The sequence below is a fragment of the Aulonocara sp. 'chitande type north' Nkhata Bay genome, linkage group LG2 (genome assembly GCF_057382095.1).
Source record: "Aulonocara sp. 'chitande type north' Nkhata Bay isolate Kocher_YH1m ecotype deep benthic linkage group LG2, A_spYH_male_GT1.1, whole genome shotgun sequence".
NCBI classification, from domain to species: domain Eukaryota; kingdom Metazoa; phylum Chordata; class Actinopteri; order Cichliformes; family Cichlidae; genus Aulonocara; species Aulonocara sp. 'chitande type north' Nkhata Bay.
The window spans coordinates 14,916,956-14,937,538 of NC_141345.1; the positions used below are offsets into that span (position 1 = coordinate 14,916,956).

The 20,583-nt window shown below is 40.5% G+C and overlaps 1 protein-coding gene across 1 annotated transcript; it reads left to right on the forward strand.

The window, feature by feature from the left end:
* Nucleotides 1-15,378: 15,378 nt before the first annotated feature.
* On the forward strand, nt 15,379-16,360 carry LOC147337504 (uncharacterized). Its single transcript, XM_086262722.1, has 2 exons — nt 15,379-15,621; nt 15,842-16,360. Exons 1-2 carry the CDS (start codon nt 15,379-15,381, stop codon nt 16,358-16,360), a joined length of 762 nt encoding a protein of 253 aa, XP_086118848.1.
* Nucleotides 16,361-20,583: the final 4,223 nt, after the last annotated feature.

Sequence of the window (20,583 nt, forward strand, 5' to 3'; positions counted from 1 at the left end):
CAACCTCACGCTTTGCAAGGGAATCTGAATCTAGTGCAGGAATTAAAGTTTAACATTATAAATGTTTAATACAGTGATAGTTGAGTATAAATGCATGGACTTCCTTTTCCAGGAAACATTTGAGGTCACAGACTTTTGGACTGAGGGCTACTCAAATGATTTGTAGACATTGGGTTAAAATTCTCTGTGGTCTAATCATTGCAAACTTAAAGGCTAACTTTAAAATTATTCAGTTAAGATTTTAAGTCTTTAAAATGATTAATGCAAACTGAAAATAAGTTATTTACTACATCATAGAACAAACTGAATCCTAAATCTGCAGCTCGGGATTGGACTGCTGATTAGTACCCATGACTCATCAGTTATGTTTCCAGCTGCTGATGAATCTGTTCCTAAGTCTCCTCTTGCTTACAAAGTCACCACCAAGTATAAGGAGAAGAAAACTGAATGTGTAATTGGGTTTGCATAGGTTGTTAATATATTCCTCTGACTATTATTCTTTCTGCAGGCGTCCAGCTATTCTCACGCATATCTCATCTGTCCCTCCTTAGTTATTCCTATTGATCCACCTTGAACTCCTGTTGATTCCTAATCATTCCCATTCTTTCCAGGCATCTTAGACTTTGGATATTCACCATAATGGGTGCTGCTCTGACATTTGATTAAATTCGCAATAACCACACTTTTTGTTGTGTGTGCATGTGTGCATGTGTGTGTGTGTGTGTGTGAGAGAGAGAGACTGTACGTGATCACCTATGTTCGTCATCAGAATTCTAGTAGTTCATGCCACTGCCCCCTTGCCTCTGTCACGGTCCAGACAAATGGTAAATATAACCTTTATTGGTCCAGACATGCTTGCTCTCATATACACACACACACACACACACACACACACACACACACACACACACACACACACACACACACACACACACACACACATTTACAGACAAGGGGGAAAAGAGTCAAAATGGTTCTAAAAGTGAGTGCTACAACTTTCTTTCACTGGCTCTGCTATATTAATTTCTAGACTTGCTGGCCATGTTTAATGCATCAGGCATCAGATTAGCCTGGTGGTTAGGGAGACAGTCCCATAATTAGACAGAAGCAGGTTGGATCCCCCATGCATGGAGATATTATAATGATGGAAGTTTTGACAAATGTGGGCTCAAAGTTTTAAAAATTTATAATGTTCATGGCCATAATCTCCAATTGCTAAAGTAAAATTTCCAAGTGAATATTTATATTTAGAAAATCAGGAACTTTGCAGAGTCAAAGCAACAACACTCAAGCGTCTCTACATCTCCGTCTTTTTACAAACAATGTCGGGGATTCCAGAGTCCAGCACTGTGAGCGCTGTGCTGCTGTAAATGTAGCTGCACTGCTGGCCACTTTATTTTGTGGCACAGCAGAAAGCACGCTGAAATAGCTCATATTTAAAGTTACACATAGATGTATGGATAGCTATCACTGCATTACTTTGACACAATTTGATGACTGACAGGAAAGTTCTGTAGGAATAGTTGGTATTTATTATGATGATGAGTGAAAACTGAATCATGTAAAAAACATGTAAGATAATAACATCAGAGGAAATTACAGTGAATTAGAATAAGAATGTGTGGATTCTGTTAGGCTTTATAATTAACTAAGTACGAGCTCGAGTAATGAGTGTGATCATTGATGGGAAATGCTAAAAAGTTTTACGTACCCCAAGTGCTTCCAACAGCTGTGTTTCAGGGCCACTGAGCCACTCAGGCTGATGACTGAATTGATTGATGCATCAAAAATACATCATGCATCACAAACAACAACAACTATCTATGCAGTTAAGAACATGCCACAGACTTTCATCTGAGACAGTGTCTGTATTAGCCTGGGCTCTACAAGCCTCTGATCTACAACAGTAAAGGCACACAATCTAGACTAAAGACTATATCATTATATTCAAAGCCATGTTTCAGCTGGTGTATCACATTTACAGCAGGTCTGTGTCCCTGACTTTGTTTTTCTTTTACTGAAAACAAACCTGATTCTCTATGCTGGTCTGTGGTGAATTTATTAGCCTCCATTTTTTAAGTCTGGCTAAATAAAAACATTGTTTTGAGAAGCTGAATTTGGCCCATAATGTAGCCAGAACAGCATGCAGTCACTTCCATGTGTCCCCTTACTGTTGTGAGCTTTTTACCTGGACCACCCAAAATATTCAATATTGTATGCACTGGAAATGTTTAACAGTCGGGTTAGGTAAGTAAAAGAGATGGGAATATTTCAATTAAACTGGAATTTCACTCTTAAATTTAAGGTTTAGTCACTGCAGCCAAGACTGAGATCTGCTCTCCGAGAGTCTTTAGGCTCAACACCGAGGGTCATTCTCTAATTTTCTCTAATATTCTGCTTTGAAAGGAGTTTCTTGAAAGTTCCACAGGTTCACTCACCGATTGGTTATGCTGTGATGTCAGTTAAGTATTTCCAAAAGGGTGAATTAGGTAGGCAGGTTTCCAGAGTAGGCAGCCAAATGATCAACTGAGTAGTTCAACAATCTGGTGAGGGGTGACAAGGAGGGCTGAGGTTAAATGCTGCAGGTGAGTATGGAGAGGAACAGGTGCATCAAACTGGAGCCCAGGCAGCCAGCCATACTTCTGGGAGGGAGATCAGTCAAGATCGCCAACTAACAAGCCCTCCATTCCAGGGAGAGACCGAGCAAACAGAGGCGATCCAGAGACTGGCTGGGTCAGCACAAAGAGGAGAAGAGACCATGACATTTCCAAGTAGTTTTTAGTGCCTAAACCTAACAGATGATGTAGTATCCATCATGCTTATGAGCTCAACACACGCTTAATTGGTCAGACATGGTGGGGTGGCTGTAGCTCAGGTGGCAGAGCAGGTCAGCCACTAATCAGAAGATTGATGGTTCGATCCCAGGCTGCCTCCTGGCTGCGTGCCAAATATCCTTGGGCAAGATACTAACCCCATGTTTGCCTACTGGTGGTGGTCAGAGGGACCGGTGGCGCCAGTGTCCGACAGCCTCGCCTCTGTCAGTGCGCCCCAGGGCAGCTGAGGCTACAACGTAGCTTGCCATTGCCTGTGTGTGAATGACTGAATGTAGTGTAAAGCGCTTTGAGGTCCTTAGGGACTGAGTAAAAGCACTATACAAATGCAGGCCATTTACCATTTACCATGGTGGAATTAATATTATTTCATGAGCATGTATGACTGCCAGGGGGTCACTAGTGTTTATTGATGATGTGGCTGCATACAACATACTGTACTCTCAGCTGAGATTCAGGCAAACACTGCACAGCTGATTGGACAGCTTCACAGTACAAATGATAATCACCTATTGATCCATTGGTGATGGCTTCCATGGCGTCCATGGCTTCTAGGCTGTAGGCAGTCATTGACTACAGCGGAGTATGAATGACACCAGGCTTAAATAGGAGAATAAGCAGTTTGGCATCAACAGAGAAGATTTGACAGGTTTTATTAATGGACACAAACCACATACTCAACTCTACTGCTAAACCCACAAATACATTTTCCTTACAAATAACGCACTATTTCAGAGGGACAAACAGGTACAACAAGAAGAATCTAAGGAAGATTGTTACTACAAAGATATAATCAACCAAAGACAAAATTCTTTACCTTTTTTGCTAATTCATATGTATAAAAATGGCTAAAATAACTAAGAAGTTAATGCAATATCTTTGTTAAACTTGATTTGAAACATACTGAGGTGGTGTACTGGGGCAAAATTACATCATTGTCCAATTACCATGGATCTACCTATAACCTGCTTCTGTGTGTGAGGTAACAGGAGGTCAGAACTCTCTTTTTTTTGATGTTCCTACTTATATAATATTTTGTTCAGTTAATCTAGCATTTTTGAACACAAGCATTTTCTTTTTAACAAAGATGCCAAGGCAGCATTCAAGAAATACGTTCAGCCAACTGTGAACTGATGTCTCCAACATCATGGTAAATGGTAAATGGCCTGCATTTGTATAGCGCTTTACTCAGTCCCTAAGGACCCCAAAGCGCTTTACACTACATTCAGTCATTCACCCATTCACACACACATTCACACACTGGCAATGGCAAGCTACATTGTAGCCACAGCTGCCCTGGGGCGCACTGACAGAGGCGAGGCTCCCGGACACTGGCGCCACCGGTCCCTCTGACCACCACCAGTAGGCAAACATGGGGTTAGTATCAGCACAGCTTTCATTTTGGAAGCGTTTTTCAGTAACAATAGGCCAAGAAAAAACCTTTTATTTAACATTAAAATGTTTACTGGAACATAAATAAGAAGTGCATAAAGTTGTAAAGTAAAGAGTAACAGTGGGTTCTTGTTGGATATGGCCCTGAATAAATTATAAAACAAATTACAGGTTGAAAACGTACACTTTCTAAAGTAATTCCTACTTACATAATAATATACAGACACTTTATCAAAGTAGATGACTGATGATGGCTACAAGAAGAGAGAAACAGGTGCAAAGAGTGAATTTGTCTAGTATGTAAAAACAGCGTAACAAGCTCGTCCACTTGAGGGTGATTGCTTTCCCTATATTACCTCCACTCTCTGATATCATGCACACCTGTTTCTCCTCACCTATACGCCACGCTCAAGGAAGCAGATATTGGTCTCACATCTGATCCACTGAAAAAAAAACATTCCCAAATGACAGAGGAAGCTTGTTTTCCTGGACTTTACTCTTCATGGTTTTCCAGTTGACAAAAAAAAAAAAACATCTGCCAGTCTTTGTCAATTACAAGCACACGGGTGATAAACATATATATGACGTAGAGAAATTATTTCAGTATATCATAGACAATGTGTTCAGTGTACTATAGTACTTTCCTTTCTTAATTTACTTTTTTGCATGACTCTGTCCAAAAGCCTGCAATGTACAGTGGGGCAAAAAAGTATTTAGTCAGCCACCGATTGTGCAAGTTCCCCCACCTAAAATGATGACAGAGGTCAGTAATTTGCACCAGAGGTACACTTCAACTGTGAGAGACAGAATGTGAAAAAAAAAAATCCATGAATCCACATGGTAGGATTTGTAAAGAATTTATTCGTAAATCAGGGTGGAAAATAAGTATTTGGTCAATAACAAAAATACAACTCAATACTTTGTAACGTAACCTTTGTTGGCAATAACAGAGGTCAAACGTTTACTATAGGTCTTTACCAGGTTTGCACACACAGTAGCTGGTATTTTGGCCCACTCCTCCATGCAGATCTTCTCGAGAGCAGTGATGTTTTGGGGCTGTCGCCGAGCAACACGGACTTTCAACTCCCGCCACAGATTTTCTATGGGGTTGAGGTCTGGAGACTGGCTAGGCCACTCCAGGACTTTCAGATGCTTCTTACGGAGCCACTCCTTTGTTGCCCGGGCGGTGTGTTTTGGATCATTGTCATGTTGGAAGACCCAGCCTCGTTTCATCTTCAAAGTTCTCACTGATGGAAGGAGGTTTTGGCTCAAAATCTCACAATACATGGCCCCATTCATTCTGTCCTTAACACGGATCAGTCGACCTGTCCCCTTGGCAGAAAAACAGCCCCATAGCATGATGTTTCCACCCCCATGCTTCACAGTAGGTATGGTGTTCTTGGGATGCAACTCAGTATTCTTCTTCCTCCAAACACGACGAGTTGAGTTTATACCAAAAAGTTCTACTTTGGTTTCATCTGACCACATGACATTCTCCCAATCCTCAGCTGTATCATCCATGTGCTCTCTGGCAAACTTCAGACGGGCCTGGACATGCACTGGCTTCAGCAGCGGAACACGTCTGGCACTGCGGGATTTGATTCCCTGCCGTTGCAGTGTGTTACTGATGGTGACCTTTGTTACTTTGGTCCCAGCTCTCTGCAGGTCATTCACCAGGTCCCCCCGTGTGGTTCTGGGATCTTTGCTCACCGTTCTTATGATCATTTTGACCCCACGGGATGAGATCTCGCGTGGAGCCCCAGATCGAGGGAGATTATCAGTGGTCTTGTATGTCTTCCATTTTCTGATGATTGCTCCCACAGTTGATTTTTTCACACCAAGCTGCTTGCCTATTGTAGATTCACTCTTCCCAGTCTGGTGCAGGTCTACAATACTTTTCCTGGTGTCCTTCGAAAGCTCTTTGGTCTTGGCCATGGCGGAGTTTGGAGTCTGACTGTTTGAGGCTGTGGACAGGTGTCTTTTATACAGATGATGAGTTCAAACAGGTGCCATTCATACAGGTAACGAGTGGGGGACAGAAAAGCTTCTTACAGAAGATGTTACAGGTCTGTGAGAGCCAGAGATTTTCCTTGTTTGAGATGACCAAATACTTATTTTCCACCCTGATTTACGAATAAATTCTTTACAAATCCTACCATGTGAATTCATGGATTTTTTTTTCACATTCTGTCTCTCACAGTTGAAGTGTATCTCTGGTGCAAATTACTGACCTCTGTCATCATTTTAAGTAGGGGAGCTTGCACAATCGGTGGCTGACTAAATACTTTTTTGCCCCACTGTAAGAGATGTCCCTGAGTTATACCAGAGATGTTTTCTGGAATTTCAGCCCTACTTTGAAGGCCCATGTAAGTGAGGGTAGTGGGCTGCATAAATGAACCTTTTAAATGTATTTTTCATGGTTCTTGATCTGACAGTCTTTGATGCCTATGAACAGCCCATTGCACAGACCGCTGACAGGCTGGTTTGACTCTGCATTCTCATTTCTGATTTCTCAGGATGTCTTCTATCCGTCTCTCTTTTCTGTTCTCTGGAACATTTGAACATGACAAGGGTCATTTTGTGATATATGATATACACCAGAGAAAAGTTAAACAATTAAATATTAACAATATTTTTTAATCGTTCACTTCTACAAATAAAACAGAAATCTTGTTTCTTTCTTTTCATCAGTTCCATCATCTCCAAACGACCACCCATCTTGCCTCTCTGCTTCTTTCTCACTCCTCCTCATCTGCTCACCCTAGGGTTTTTTGCCTTTCAGCTCAAAGGCCACAATATTTGCGAAGAGGCAGCGGCACAACAATGCACAGCAGACTCCCCACAGCATTCGTAACAGCATCAGCTGGAAGTCAAGAGGAGGAGAGAGGGAGGGGAGAAACATGAGAAGGGGATGGAGAAAGAGTAGGGAAGGAGAGGAAACATCATTGCACAGCCTTTGGAGGACACACAAACCACATCTCATGCCTCAGCAATAGAGAGAGAGAATGGAAACCTCCTCCCAGACCCCTGTAGGAGCAACAACAAACTTTATCACTTTGATATGAAGCCAGTCGATTCAAGGGAAGATGAGAAGAAGAAACGAGGCAGCAGACCTTGCCATTAGTGCAAAGCTACAACAGAGGGGAGCTCGGGGAACGTTTGCATGTATTCCAGCCATTTCTCTACAGCTGGCAGCAACAACACAAGTTTTTGTTAACATTTTTTTATTGTTCTGAGAGGCAGAGTCAGTGAGACACAAAGGAAACAATGGCTTTAAACCCCTTGAAGCTTTCACAGCAAAACATATTATTCTCACTGAGCCTTTTATTCCATTTTGTAGCCTCAAGAACTGATTTTGGCAACAAAAAAACTGTGTGAAAATGTAACTTTGTTACCTATGCAAAACAGCTTATTCCAGTAATTGGGAGAAAATTAATCAAGTGTGAAAAATAATTGTTTTTTTCATTCAATATTATTTAAATATGACTTAAAATAATTCCAGTTGGAGCTAAATATAACTGTTGATGCCTCATAAGTCTGTGTTGCCCTGGCCGACTCAGAGGTGGATTTAAACTGGCTGTGTATGCTTGCAGTAACTCTCATTGTTATTTCACATAGATGTTGCTGGCTCTCTGTTGCTCAATTCAAACTCCAAACAACTGAAAAAAGTATTTTTGAGTGTATGTAGAGGACCTGGTGGGAGAAGAGAAAGCTAGAAGAAGGAAGCTGCAGGATGAAAACGGGGACACAGAAGAGAAGTAACGACAAGGAGAAAAATCAACTTGCCTGTTCTGAACATACTTTAACTCCAGCCATCGCTACCTCTCCTTTCCAGTTTGCATTATTCTGGTTATCACTAGTGTTGTTTGGAAATCGGTGTCTCTACTCAGTTTCACTTTCAACTGTAACGTTACATAAGCCCAATGAAATTCTTACTTTATCTCTAAAAATATGCAACATTATGTAAGAGTTCTGAATGCCTTTACTGAACTCCATAAAGTAGCCAGCTCAGCCTAGTTTATAACAGACAAGTCTACAATAAGAAGAAAACGAAGAAATAAAATAGTGTCTTTTTTTTTTTTTATACTAAACACATAGATATTAAGCTTTTATGGGAATTATTAACTAAAACACATTGGTGCAAATTCAACAAAAGCAAAGATGATAGTAGATGAATAACCTCTAAGAGGGAAAACCATCCGAAAGCCTTACTTAGGTCCAAAATCAGTAAAAGTTGGTAAAGCTGCTGATTCTGTGTATAAGAAGGTTCATGAAAGCCAGGAGGGGGTTTATGGGCTGCATAATGTGTCCTGAACTTATACTGGATTTAATGGGTTATCCAACAGCCTATACTTCAGAATGGACCAACAGCTTTTCCAGAATACAACGATTAGCTAACGTGTTAATTTTCTCAATCTGCCTGCAATCCTACAATAATTATAAAGTTTGATTCTGTAAATAAAAATGCTCTGAGAAGAAATAAGTTTAGCAATTATTATTATCCTGATTGCTTCTTACAGTAAATTGTTCTTGGGGTCCCCTGGGACCCAAGTGGGGGTATGTTAAGTATGTTGGTAGGATGAGGGTAAACAAAAGTCATAACAACCATAAATGCATGTTATTACAGGTGTGCATACTGTGTATGTTTTATATGTATGTTATTTAAAGAAAAAAGATAACTATTTTTGCAAGGTTTATGCTTTTGCAGTGTGAACCGAGCTCTGACTGTAGAAACTTGCTACCTTCTTGTCTTTGTTTTGGAAGCAAAGGCAGCAGCTGTTTCTAGTAGATTTTCCAGTCGAGCATCGGACACTTACATCTGCAGGTAGACTTCCTTGGATTGGGACTTGCAACATCAGCTCTGCTTTCAACCATGGCACGAAAAAGGAACCCTCCATCTATCTCAGTGTTATGACCCAAGATCACATGTGTCATATGTGTGTGTGTGTGATAATATGCGACTCCTCCCACTAGAGGATGTGGTTGCAGGTTTTTCTCTTGCCTCCCTTCCAGGTGTGTGCATAGGTGTGTCTTGATGGAGACAAGTGCCTGCTGAGTGGCTGGGTTGAATTCATTCCTGTTCCCATTGGATAAATGGTTGGAAAGCAAGCCCTTAACAACCAGATGACAGGCACCTCACCTCCCGCCAGGCCCCCACCACCCAACAAACAGCCTGTGGGTCTGATGGTTGCTCTCAGTGTTTCTGTGGAAGAAATCTTAGTCAAACAGTTTGTTAGTGAGTGTCTGTGGATATGAGTGCTAGATGAAACCTTTGTAAATAGTTGTAAATTTTTCTGTAAATTAGATAACTTGGGGTCACATTTCTTATACCCAGCTTATCCCTAGGCTAAAAACAAGAACGAACAGCTTGTAGAACTACTGAGATATATAGATGGATAAGAACTAGAAGGGGCGTGTTTGGAGGCGTGGTCTTGCTCCTGAAATTTATCTCCAATTATAAACTGCATGTCCAGATTCTCCTGAGTGGAAAGTTTTCTCCATATCAGATAGGTACAGTTGCTGTCTGTTCACAGATTGTGGTTAGTGATGAGGACTTTATAACCCACTTCCACATTACGTTTTTTGTTGGAATGTGGCAAAAACTCAGTGACAGCTAAGGTAAAGTGTGTGTGTAATCAAACACACTGGAACTGGACTTTCCTCTGTATCCTCTCCCTTAGTTTTTGCCAAGTTTGTTCAATTTTCTGTTCATTATTGTGGATTGGTTACCATGACATCCATATTTTGATAGATTTGGATGTAACCTAGCATGCACCATTCATCAGATACAAAAGAGATGGTTTGTGAAAGCTCTAGTAGTATGAGGTAACATATACCTGCTTTCTAACTGAACTGGACTGGCTTTCCCCCACATTTTGAACTTTGGTTGTACCTGACATATTGATCATTCCCTGTGTTTTTGTGTAACAGAGTTCAGTTTAGAAAACAGTAATTCACAGAAAAATTTAACTACATCTTAAAATCTTCATGTGAGAGGTTTGGAAGTCAAACTCTTGCAGCATCCTGCTCAAGGCCAGATTTTGTAGCCTGTATGGCCTTTGTGACACATGGATTGTTAAATCTGTCAGGAGGTGTTTTTTACATGATTAGAAGTGCAGATAGTCAAGTTAGAGGGAGAGCAGTCTGTTATGTACCACACAGAGCGCTTTGCAGAAGCAGAGGTGAAAGACACCAATATGAGATTTTTGTTATCATTGAGTTTTCTAGCAAAAAGTGTCAGAGGTTTAAGGATAGATGTTTCACATAGGAGGTGTGTTGTCTTGTTAAATAGATTAATACAAGGGGTTAGAAACAAGACGATACCAGAACAGAGAAGGTCAAGATGTATGTGAGGAGCAAATACAAGCAGACATATCAGGACTAAGAGAATGAGGACAGAGAACAACGAACGCAGTCCTACATAAAACATAAGTATTGCACTTTTTTTGTCAGATATGTTTTTGGTAGAAGGAGCGTTGTTAGCTGGTGTTCAACAGCCTTTTATGACTTTTTCATTTGTATTTTTGATTAAACTACAACATGCATCCCAGAAGACAGGAGTGTCTGTAACAGGCACAAGAGGTTGGATGTTTTCTGATTTCACCAGAAGCAAAACATGGAGGCTTAATAGCACAGCACATTTTATGCCATATAAGAAAGGAGAGGGAATGAAAAACCAAGACAACAAAGTTTGTGTTCTTTTGATTGCAAAAAACCTCCTTTTGCAGGTAGTGGGATGGAAAAAAACATAAACCTTCATCTCTTAATGCCCCCCTGAAAAAATAAAATGGCCCAAACCAAAATACATGCTTGTGATTTCCACCTATGATGATTTAGTGCTGTGAGGGTTTCAAGGGGTAGCAGATTTTAGGGTTTGTGTTAGGTTTAGGCAAAAACAACTATTTGCTCAGGTTTAGGAAAACACTTTATTTTCACCTAAAATTATTCACAACAGTACTGCAGGCTGAAAAATGAAGAGTTGAAAATGACAGACACCTTTAATTATTGCCATACTCAGTTGCACCACTGGCAATGGACACCTTGTGAGTAAATGTGACAGGAGCTTTGATAAACCAACATTAATTATCACAGAGAGCAAATTTGGACTTACCAGGATTTTAGTTAAATTACATCTCATATCTTGCATCATCATCCAGATTCTCATATGCAAAATAATAGAAAAACATCAAAAAAGGGTCAATTTTCAACACAAATTCACAGTTTCCATGATGTATATACTTGATAACAAAGTTAGTATAAAAACAATAACATCATGATACTCATACTGTTAATATCACTGTTTCAGTTTGTAGCTGCAGTCCTCTCTTGACTTTGTGACTTGAGAGATTGATGGCACTGTTGGCATAACCTTCACAACTCACTGACAGTTTGTCATGATGGTGACATTTAACCCACAGCAGTGAAGATAATGAGCACCTTATCCTTTAAGGGTGATAAACATCAGAACAACAGTATTACATTTTTTCCACATTATAAAATAAATCAAAAAGCACAGCACCTAAAGACATCAGTGTTTCAGTCTCACCAGGGAGTCCACATATCAGTCCTGGGAGTGCGAGTCATGCACCAACTGTGTAGAATGCCACAACATACAACTTACATCTCACTGATTGTTAAATTTAGTCTGCCAAATTATGCATGCACTTTGGTATTTCAGTGGTTAGCCGAAGGTTAAGTAAGGAAGGATTCATGTTTCAGACAAATCACCACCAAAAAAAAAAAAAAGGTTTAAATACATTTGCCATGTGGAAATGGAAAAAAGAGGGAAAAAAATAAACATTTGATATTGGAGACAATATGACTATTTTTTTTTTATTTCCCTTCATTGTTCCTTATCTTACACATGTGTTGTTTATTATGAGACAGATGTGAAAGTGGTCATGTTGATGACTAAATGGTGAAGAACTATAGTACATATAAACATTATATAAGACAGACAATAGCTTACATATAAAAAACACCAACATTTACTATAATGTTCATATAAGGTGACAATATTTTCCATCACATTGTCTGACTGTGAGCTGTTGAAATTATCTTTAGGGAACTACTGTGAATTCATATATCCGGGTTTCCAATATAGAGATTTATACTATATTGTTAAAATTTGCTCAAATATTTTCACTTAACCATCCAAATAATTAAATTCAGGTGTTCCAATCATTTCAATAACCACAGGTGTATAAAATCAAGCAGACTGCTTCTACAAACATTTGTGAAAGAATGGGTCGCTCTCAGGAGCGCAGTGAAGTCCAGCATGGTACCGTGATAGGATGTCACCTGTGCAACAAGTCCAGTCACCTCTAAATACTTCACAGCACACTGCTAGGGGTATTATAACAAAGTGGAAGGGATTGGGAACAACAGCAACTCAACAATGAAGCGGAATGACATAAAAAGTGAAGTGAAAGGATGCTGAGGTGCACAGAGGTCACCAACTTTCTACAGAGTCATTTGCTGCACAACTTCAAACTTCATGTGGGCTTCAGATTAGCTCAAGAACAGTGGCTACAGAGCTCCATGGAATGGGTCTGCATGGCCAAGCACCTGGATCCAAGCCTTACATCACCAAGTGCAATGCAAAGTGTCAGATGCAAGCCACGCCATCACTGGACTCTGCAGTGGAGATGTGTTCTCTGGAGTGACAAATTATGCCTCTCTCTGTCTGGCACTGGGTGAGTCTGGGTTTGGTGGTTGCCAGGAGGACGGGACTTGTCTGACTACATTGTGCCAAGTGTAAACATTGGTGGAGGGTAGATTGTGGTGTGGGTTGTTCTTCAGGAGATGGGCTCAGTCCCTTAGTTCCAGTGAAAGGAACTTAAATGTGTCAGCATGCAATGACAACTTTTTTGGACAACTTCATGCTCCAACTGTTACTTTTTTTTTAAGTACTTGGCAAAAGCTACATGTACCTAAACTAAAACAGGGTCACAGCAGCTGCTGTGACTCAATCACATCACAAGAACAAGTGGCTCCCCAACCTTATAAACAGTCAGTGGTGCCAGTCATTATGTAAATGTACTTACAATGGGGTGTGAGGACAGTGTCATGATCATTAATTTATATTAATAAATGCATTTATTATTTACCATTCACAGAGAACTGGTGCAATCACAGCATTGTAGATAGAATTATTCCTCCTTCCCGGCTCAGAGATGGTCTTTCCCGTTTCACAAAAATGTCCCTTTGATTCTTTGCTCAAACCAGCGTTCCTCCCTGTCCAGGATGTGGACTCCTTATAACTGGAACAGTGGCCACTGGCCTGTAGGTGTAAGCAGACTGAAGTCCTGGCCTGACAAGTTTGCCAGTTTTCGGTTTGATTTTTCCAATGTATCAATCACAGCAATTGACCTAGCTCTTAGGAGTGCACACTATATTATGCTGGTGACACCTGATCTTTGGGGTGCACCAATTCTTGACATAGAGTGTTTTGGGGTGTGAAAGCCACAGCGTCACAGTGTTTAGAGAAAATGCATCTCAGCTGTTGTGATACTCCTGACACATAAGGGATCACACTAAAGTTTTCTGCTTAGGCAGCAGTTGTCCTTCTTCTCTCCAGGATCGGCTGGAGGGTTCTTCAGGCGCCTTAAAAATGTCCTGCTGGGATAACCACATTTACTCAGGGCCTTCTTGATGTGATGTTCTTCTACCTCCCTGGCCGCTGTGTCAGTGGGGATGGTGTTTGCTCTGTGTTGTAAACAGTGATGCCGGTAACGCGTTGCTTAGTAACGCGTTACTCCGAATATGACCACTTTTTCAGTAACGACTAATCTAACGCGTTACTATTTCCATAACAGTAGTCAGATTAAAGTTACTTGTCCAAACCACTGTGCGTTACTATTTTTTAAGCAAAAAGATTTGGTTTCTTCTTTTCGTCTCAGCGGATGACAAACGCATACGTGTCGTGAAACGTCACATAAGCGACAGGTCACGTTTCCCGCTCACAAGCAGCCAGCGACGTAAAAAAGTGTAAACAACAATGGAGGGAGAGAGATGTTCGTTCTTTAGCTGGAAATATGGTCACTATTTTGAGTTTCTGTCAACTAAAGATTTAAATATTAAGGTTCGTTGTACACTCTGTGTTGGCGAAAAAGTGTTATCTACCTTCAAAAACACTACGTCAAACTTAAAGAAACATTTGGAGTCGCAGCACAGCACAGTCAAACTCACAGAGAGAGTCCCACCAAGTGGTCCGAAGCAGAGAGCCGTGACCTCCGCAGAAGGTCCTACACCCCCCAAACAACAAAAGTTGGACTTTGGTGCAAAACCAGTAAGTGATGAAGAATTGAAGAAGTTGGTCGCGCAGTATATTGTAGAAGAAATGCTACCTATAAACACTGTTGACTCGCCCTCGTTTCGTGCCATAATAAAAAAGATCCCTACTTCTGTTAATGCCGAGCTGCCTCACCGAACGACTTTTACTTCTTACTTGGAAAAGGAGTTTACAGAAATGGAGAGAAATTTGAAGGCCACACTGAATGAGATTGACTTTGTTTCAACTACCGCAGATATTTGGACTGCTAACAACAGAAGCTATATGGGAGTAACGCTCCACTGGATCAGTAGAACCACATTAGAGCGTCACAAGGTTGCATTAGCATGTAGGCGAATTCGTGGTAGACACACGTATGATGTCATTGGTACAGAAATCGAAAAAACATCCACTCCTCTTATGGATTACTCAACAAAGTAGTTGCAACAGTTACTGATAATGGATCCAACTTTGTTAAGGCGTTTCAAGTTTATCATCCTGTCACAGAGTCCGATGATGAGACAGAGGAGGAAGAGTCCAGCCCCAAAGACGATGATGTCACTTTTTCTGATCTGTCAGAAATCCTCTCGGCTGAGAATGAAAGTGATGGTCAGCTGTCTCTTCCCCCGCACCGCAGGTGTGCTTCGCACACCATCAACATAATTTGCACACGTGATGTGGAAACATTTAACAACCAATGCAGAGAGCAGGGCTGTGTATAGGAGCAGCACAGCAAAATTCACAGCTCTTTGGACCAAATCGAGTAGATCTACACTTGCATCAGAAACAGTGGAAGAAATCAGCAAAAGAAAGCTCCTAATACCAACATCCACAAGGTGGAATTCCTTTGTTGATGCTGTAAAGAGAATTGCAGAAATCCCCATGGGTGAGCTGAATACTCTGTGCACAAAGTTAGGACTGAAGTGCTTCAAAGATCAAGAATACCAGTTCCTGCATGAGTACTGCATGGCCATGAAACCTCTGACTGCAGCACTGGACATTTTACAAGACGACTGTCCATATGGAACTTTACTACCAACACCTGAAGTTCTGATGCAGAAGACCCAGGCTGTGAAAGATGACCTCTCCAGGATGACTGCATGCCTTCCAGATGCCATTGTACAGGTACGCTCCATCTTGAAATTAGTCAGATTTTTTGCTTCATACAATTCACAAACATGGAACAGAATATTAATTATCATTGAAAAATAAGATTAAAACAATTAAAATGTTTACAAGTAACCTAAAACAAATCCATAATACTGATCTCATATTAGGCATGGTTTGCAAATAATTCAATAACATAATAAATTGTAGGCATAAAAATATCGATTATGTTTTTTAGGCTATTCAGACTCGTTTCGCCGGTGTGCTGGACGACAAAGATGCCCTTCTTGCAGCTGCCAGTTGTCCAAAATTCAAACTCCGATGGCTGAGAGATGCAGGAAGGAGGGAGCGAGTAAAACAGCTTCTGATAGCAGAGTGTTGCACCACTGCTCCTCTGGCAAAAAACCCTGCCAGTGTGCCCAGTGCTACTACATCTAGTAGCCAAGGTGAGATGGACTTTTTCACTTTTGAGGCAGAGCCAGAGGAGGAGACCTATTCTGCAGAAAAAGAAGTCATGGACTACCTGATGTCAGGCTACGACCTTCAGATTCTGCACAAGTTTTCAAGCATAAAGACAATTTTTTTAAAGTATAACACTCCAACCCCATCAAGTGCTCCTGTGGAGCGACTTTTTAGTCTGGGAGGTTTGGTGCTCACGCCTAAAAGAAATCGACTTTCTGACAAAAGGTTTGAGAAGCTTCTGTTAATGAGGTACAACCACTGGTTTACTCGCTCCACTCTACTGTTTCCCCCATAACATGCGATGACAACATATACTGAAAAAAAGAGAATGGGGAATCCAATTTAAATAACTATTTACAAGTAATTTTTTTTCATAAGATTAGTCCAAAGTTACAAAAGCGGACAATAGTGCTTAAATGTGGATGGTATAAAAAGTATCTTAAGGGAAGTCAAGAAAGACTCTGTTTCTTTGTTTGTTTGTTTGTTTTTTTTATAAAAAGTATTTATGTTAAGTGAAGTAACAAGACTGTCTTTATTTTCATACAAACAAGTATTTCTGTCAGGAAGAAAGTTTTAAGTTCAACTTCAAATGTCAGGAGATATATTGTTGACATTACTGTTAAAATACACTTCCAATAAAGTGAGTATTGGCAAAATCGGTTGATGTTTTTATGTTGAGGCAGTGGGGAGTGTTATTGGCAGCTTCTGAATGTAACTAATAAAGTAACTAGTAATCTAACTTAGTTACTTGAAAAATTAAGTAATCAGTAAAGTAACTAAGTTACTTTTGGAAGGAGTAATCAGTAGTCCGTAATATATTACTTTTTCAAAGTAACTGTGGCAACACTGGTTGTAAAGTCCTGATGACACCCAGTTTGTGCTCCAGTGGATGATGAGAGTCAAACCTTAAATACTGATCTGTATGTGTTGGTTTCCGGTACACATCAACTTCTAAATGTCCCCCATTAGTGATGGAAATCTCATAGTCTAAGAAGGCTAACCTGCCACTTTTCATATCCTCCCTCTGAGGATATGAAAGGTGAGATTTCATTTTCACCTGGGTTTATCCACATATGTGGAGCAATGTGGTGGTGTTCCAGGGTAGGATTACAGAGCCCTCTTTTTCATGTCCACTATAAACAACAACAAAAAAAAAATACAAATTGGCCACAATGTTTCTGCCTGTAGTATTTGTCTCTTGTATGTGAAATATATGGAATGAAGACACAGATCCAAGAGCAAACACACTTGGTCAGTGCTGAGAGTGGTCCTGTTGCTGAGGTTGGGGTCATCTTGTAATCTCTTACAAACTACCTTCACTGCTTTGGTGACTGGAACACAAGTGAAGAGAGGTGTAAATCGTACGAGACCATGGTTTCATCTGCCTCCATGATGACATGATGATGATGAGATGAGCTGAGATAGCCTTTATTTGTCAGTTGCAGTTGCCCACAACTAAGATGACAAACCTTGCAGACCGTACATGCAATCAATGTTCCCCTAAGCTGTGCGCGTGCGCAATTGCGCACTGCTGGCACGGTCTCTGCGCACAGAAAATCTGAGTTGTGCACAAAAAAAAGATGTGAGAGATTTGCAACATTTAGTGCAAATCTTGTGTAGTTAGTGTGTAGTGTAGTCAATGGTTTTGTTGTGTGTGTCAGAACAATGAGGCGACTGCTGAATGTTACAGGAGTTACAGGAGTGATACATCTCCTGTTGTCAGGCCTGCAAGTATCAGGCTGCTGTTCTCCTTTATCTCATAGTGGACAGAAATTATTTCTGGAGTGGTACAAATAATTTGTGTGGCATCAGATTTGATGCAGAGCAGCTGATTGTTCTGTAAATAGTGTGAAATGTTTATTTTTAAAAAATGCCTTGACTGTAAATTTTAGGTCATTGTGTCCAATCAGCCAGAACTCTGTTATCGTGGTTCCGAATTGGTAGATGTCATTCAGTGTCCTCCATCGAGAGTGTCACCAGACACAAGATGCAACCGACCATCCAGTATCTGTCAGCAAACATCTCCGCAGGACAATCGGACTCTCACAAGCCCAGGAAGGTGTCAATTCCTTCACGGGACCAGTTGATCAAATCGATAATTATTTTGGTTTTAGAGAACAAGACTGAGAAACTCTTTAAGGGTTAGAGTTAGACGAGACTAGACAAAGACATAGAAGCTGCAGCTGGGAAGATAAGGGAGGGAGAGGGTGAAAGATGTGTCCACCTCCTCCGAGAGCCAAAGAGGGAACTGACATCTCTCACCTTCTTAACAAAATCCAAGCTGTTCTGGATGTGGTGTTCAGAGCTGCCTACCAGCGGGTTGAGGACCAAAGCCAGAGACTTTGAGATGTTACAGGTGACTGAGTTAATCATACAGACAATCAGTCTTAAAGGTACACCCTGTTTATGTATCTTTGGTAAAACTTACAGATTGGTGTAGCGCCCCCTGGGTATAACCTGTGATATGAGGTCCAGTAAATGATATTGTCAAGTCAAGTCAAATGGCTTTTATTGTCATTTCAGCCATGTACAGTGGAATGAGACAGAGTTCTTCCGAAAGCTATGAGTGTCCGTGATGGAGGGAAGAGAGGCTCCAATGATCTTCTCAGCTTTTCTCATTATCTCTCATGTTCCAACTCCATCAGACAATCTATCATTATTATGATAGATAATGATATAACCAATACAGAGATATCAGATACACCAGTCTGCATTTAATAATTAGCTATTATTATTCTCCTGTTCTTCTCCACAGTGATCTGTGCTGTTTATGGTTACAAACCCCGTGCTCTGCACCCTGATGCTTTTTCTACTAACATCCGATTTTATGTTTTACTCTCCTAAATTCTCAGTCTCATAACCCAGTTTATTTAATGAGTCACTGTTCTGGCCAAACTATTTTTGGCCAATCAGCTTATTTTAATAAGACCAGCAAACTATCTTTCACTTTTTCTTAAAAACCATAAACTGTCACGGATCTGGGTCATTTTATTCATTTATGTTCTAATTCTTTACTTGTGCTGTTCTGATTATTATTCTAGGTTTAGTTCAGTGTCAAGTTTGCATCTTTGTGATTTGTTTCTCATTTCCTGTTTTATTTTGATAGTCCCAGTCCTATGTCAGTGTATTTAGTTTTACTTCCCCCCCTCTTGTTAGCTCTAATTTCTCCCAGCTGTGTCTCCCTCCTGTTTCTTATTCCCTGAATACTCCACTCTTTATAAGCCCTGTGCCCTCCGTTAATGTTTCCTACCCTCTGTAATCTGTATGTTTGTCTTGTTTTCCTGTTTAGTTTCTCTGTTCAGAGTTTTGTTTTTGTAAGTTTTATTTATGAGGAGATTTTTCCAGCAATAAACCTGCTTTTTGAGTTTAACCTCCCAGTTTTGAGTCCTCCTCTTGGTTCCACCTTTTCGGCCTGCCTACCACACAGCCTATCATGCCATAAACACGTTTTTTGAACAGTGATTCACTGCTGATGCATCTACAGGAGATATTAGTTAAATATGTGTTCAAACTTGTTGCCACACAAGGTTGTAAAGACTTGAGCTGCACACTGAGTACTGTATGGCTCAGTGGTGCATTGTAGTGGTGCAATTTTCAGATCATGCATATGACCAGTTTTAAAAACACATAAAGGTTGGAAAGGTGGAAGGTTTCAGGAAAATATGTCTTTGCTGGCTCCTTTTAAAAGCAGAACTGGGAAAAAAAATATTTTTGTCCCATTGCTCCATTTTTTCGTCCTCATTTTTCAGTTTTTTCTGTCACTTCTACCTCTAGAACTATTTCCTCTCACAGCTGCCTGTGATGAAAAAAGAACAGCTGCTTTTCTTGTTTCATTGAGCATGAGAGTGAGTTTGTTTTGCAATCAGTGGCTTTATTGATTGGATAAAACAGGGATGGTAAGGTGTGTATTTGAAATCAGGACTGAAGACAGAGGCAGTCTGTGTGTTTTACATTGAAAACTTTATAAAAATATTAATCAGGACACATAATGAAAAAAAAAACCCAGCTGAACCTAAGAAATTTGCTTAAGGCATCTATTTTGGATTTAGGGAGCGGAGATTCTAGACATGATTTATTCATCTTTCTGGGGAAATCCACTTAGATTGTCCAAAACTGGCCTCTCATAATTACCAGCCCTCTGAATCCTTCTTTCTCTTTATTTTTTTTTTATCTTCTCCACATCCCTCTTTTTTTCTTTTCGACCCTGCTGCCCCAGAGCTCCTCTTTACCCAGTTTGTCCAGCTTCTTTTTCTGCTCTCTCTCAATTTACTTTCTCCTCACTTCACCCTCAGTAAGTACTTCTTGCTCTCATGTTTTCCATCTGTGCCTTCTTGTTTACGTCACTCAGTTTCTATCTTTCTGTTTACACACACACACACACACACACACACACACACACACACACACACACACACACACACACAGCCATGCACTTTCTGCCCTTTCACGACTCGGCCTATATGACACCCGTCACAAAGCTTGCAAATTGTGTGTGTGTGTGTGTGTGTGTGTGATCCG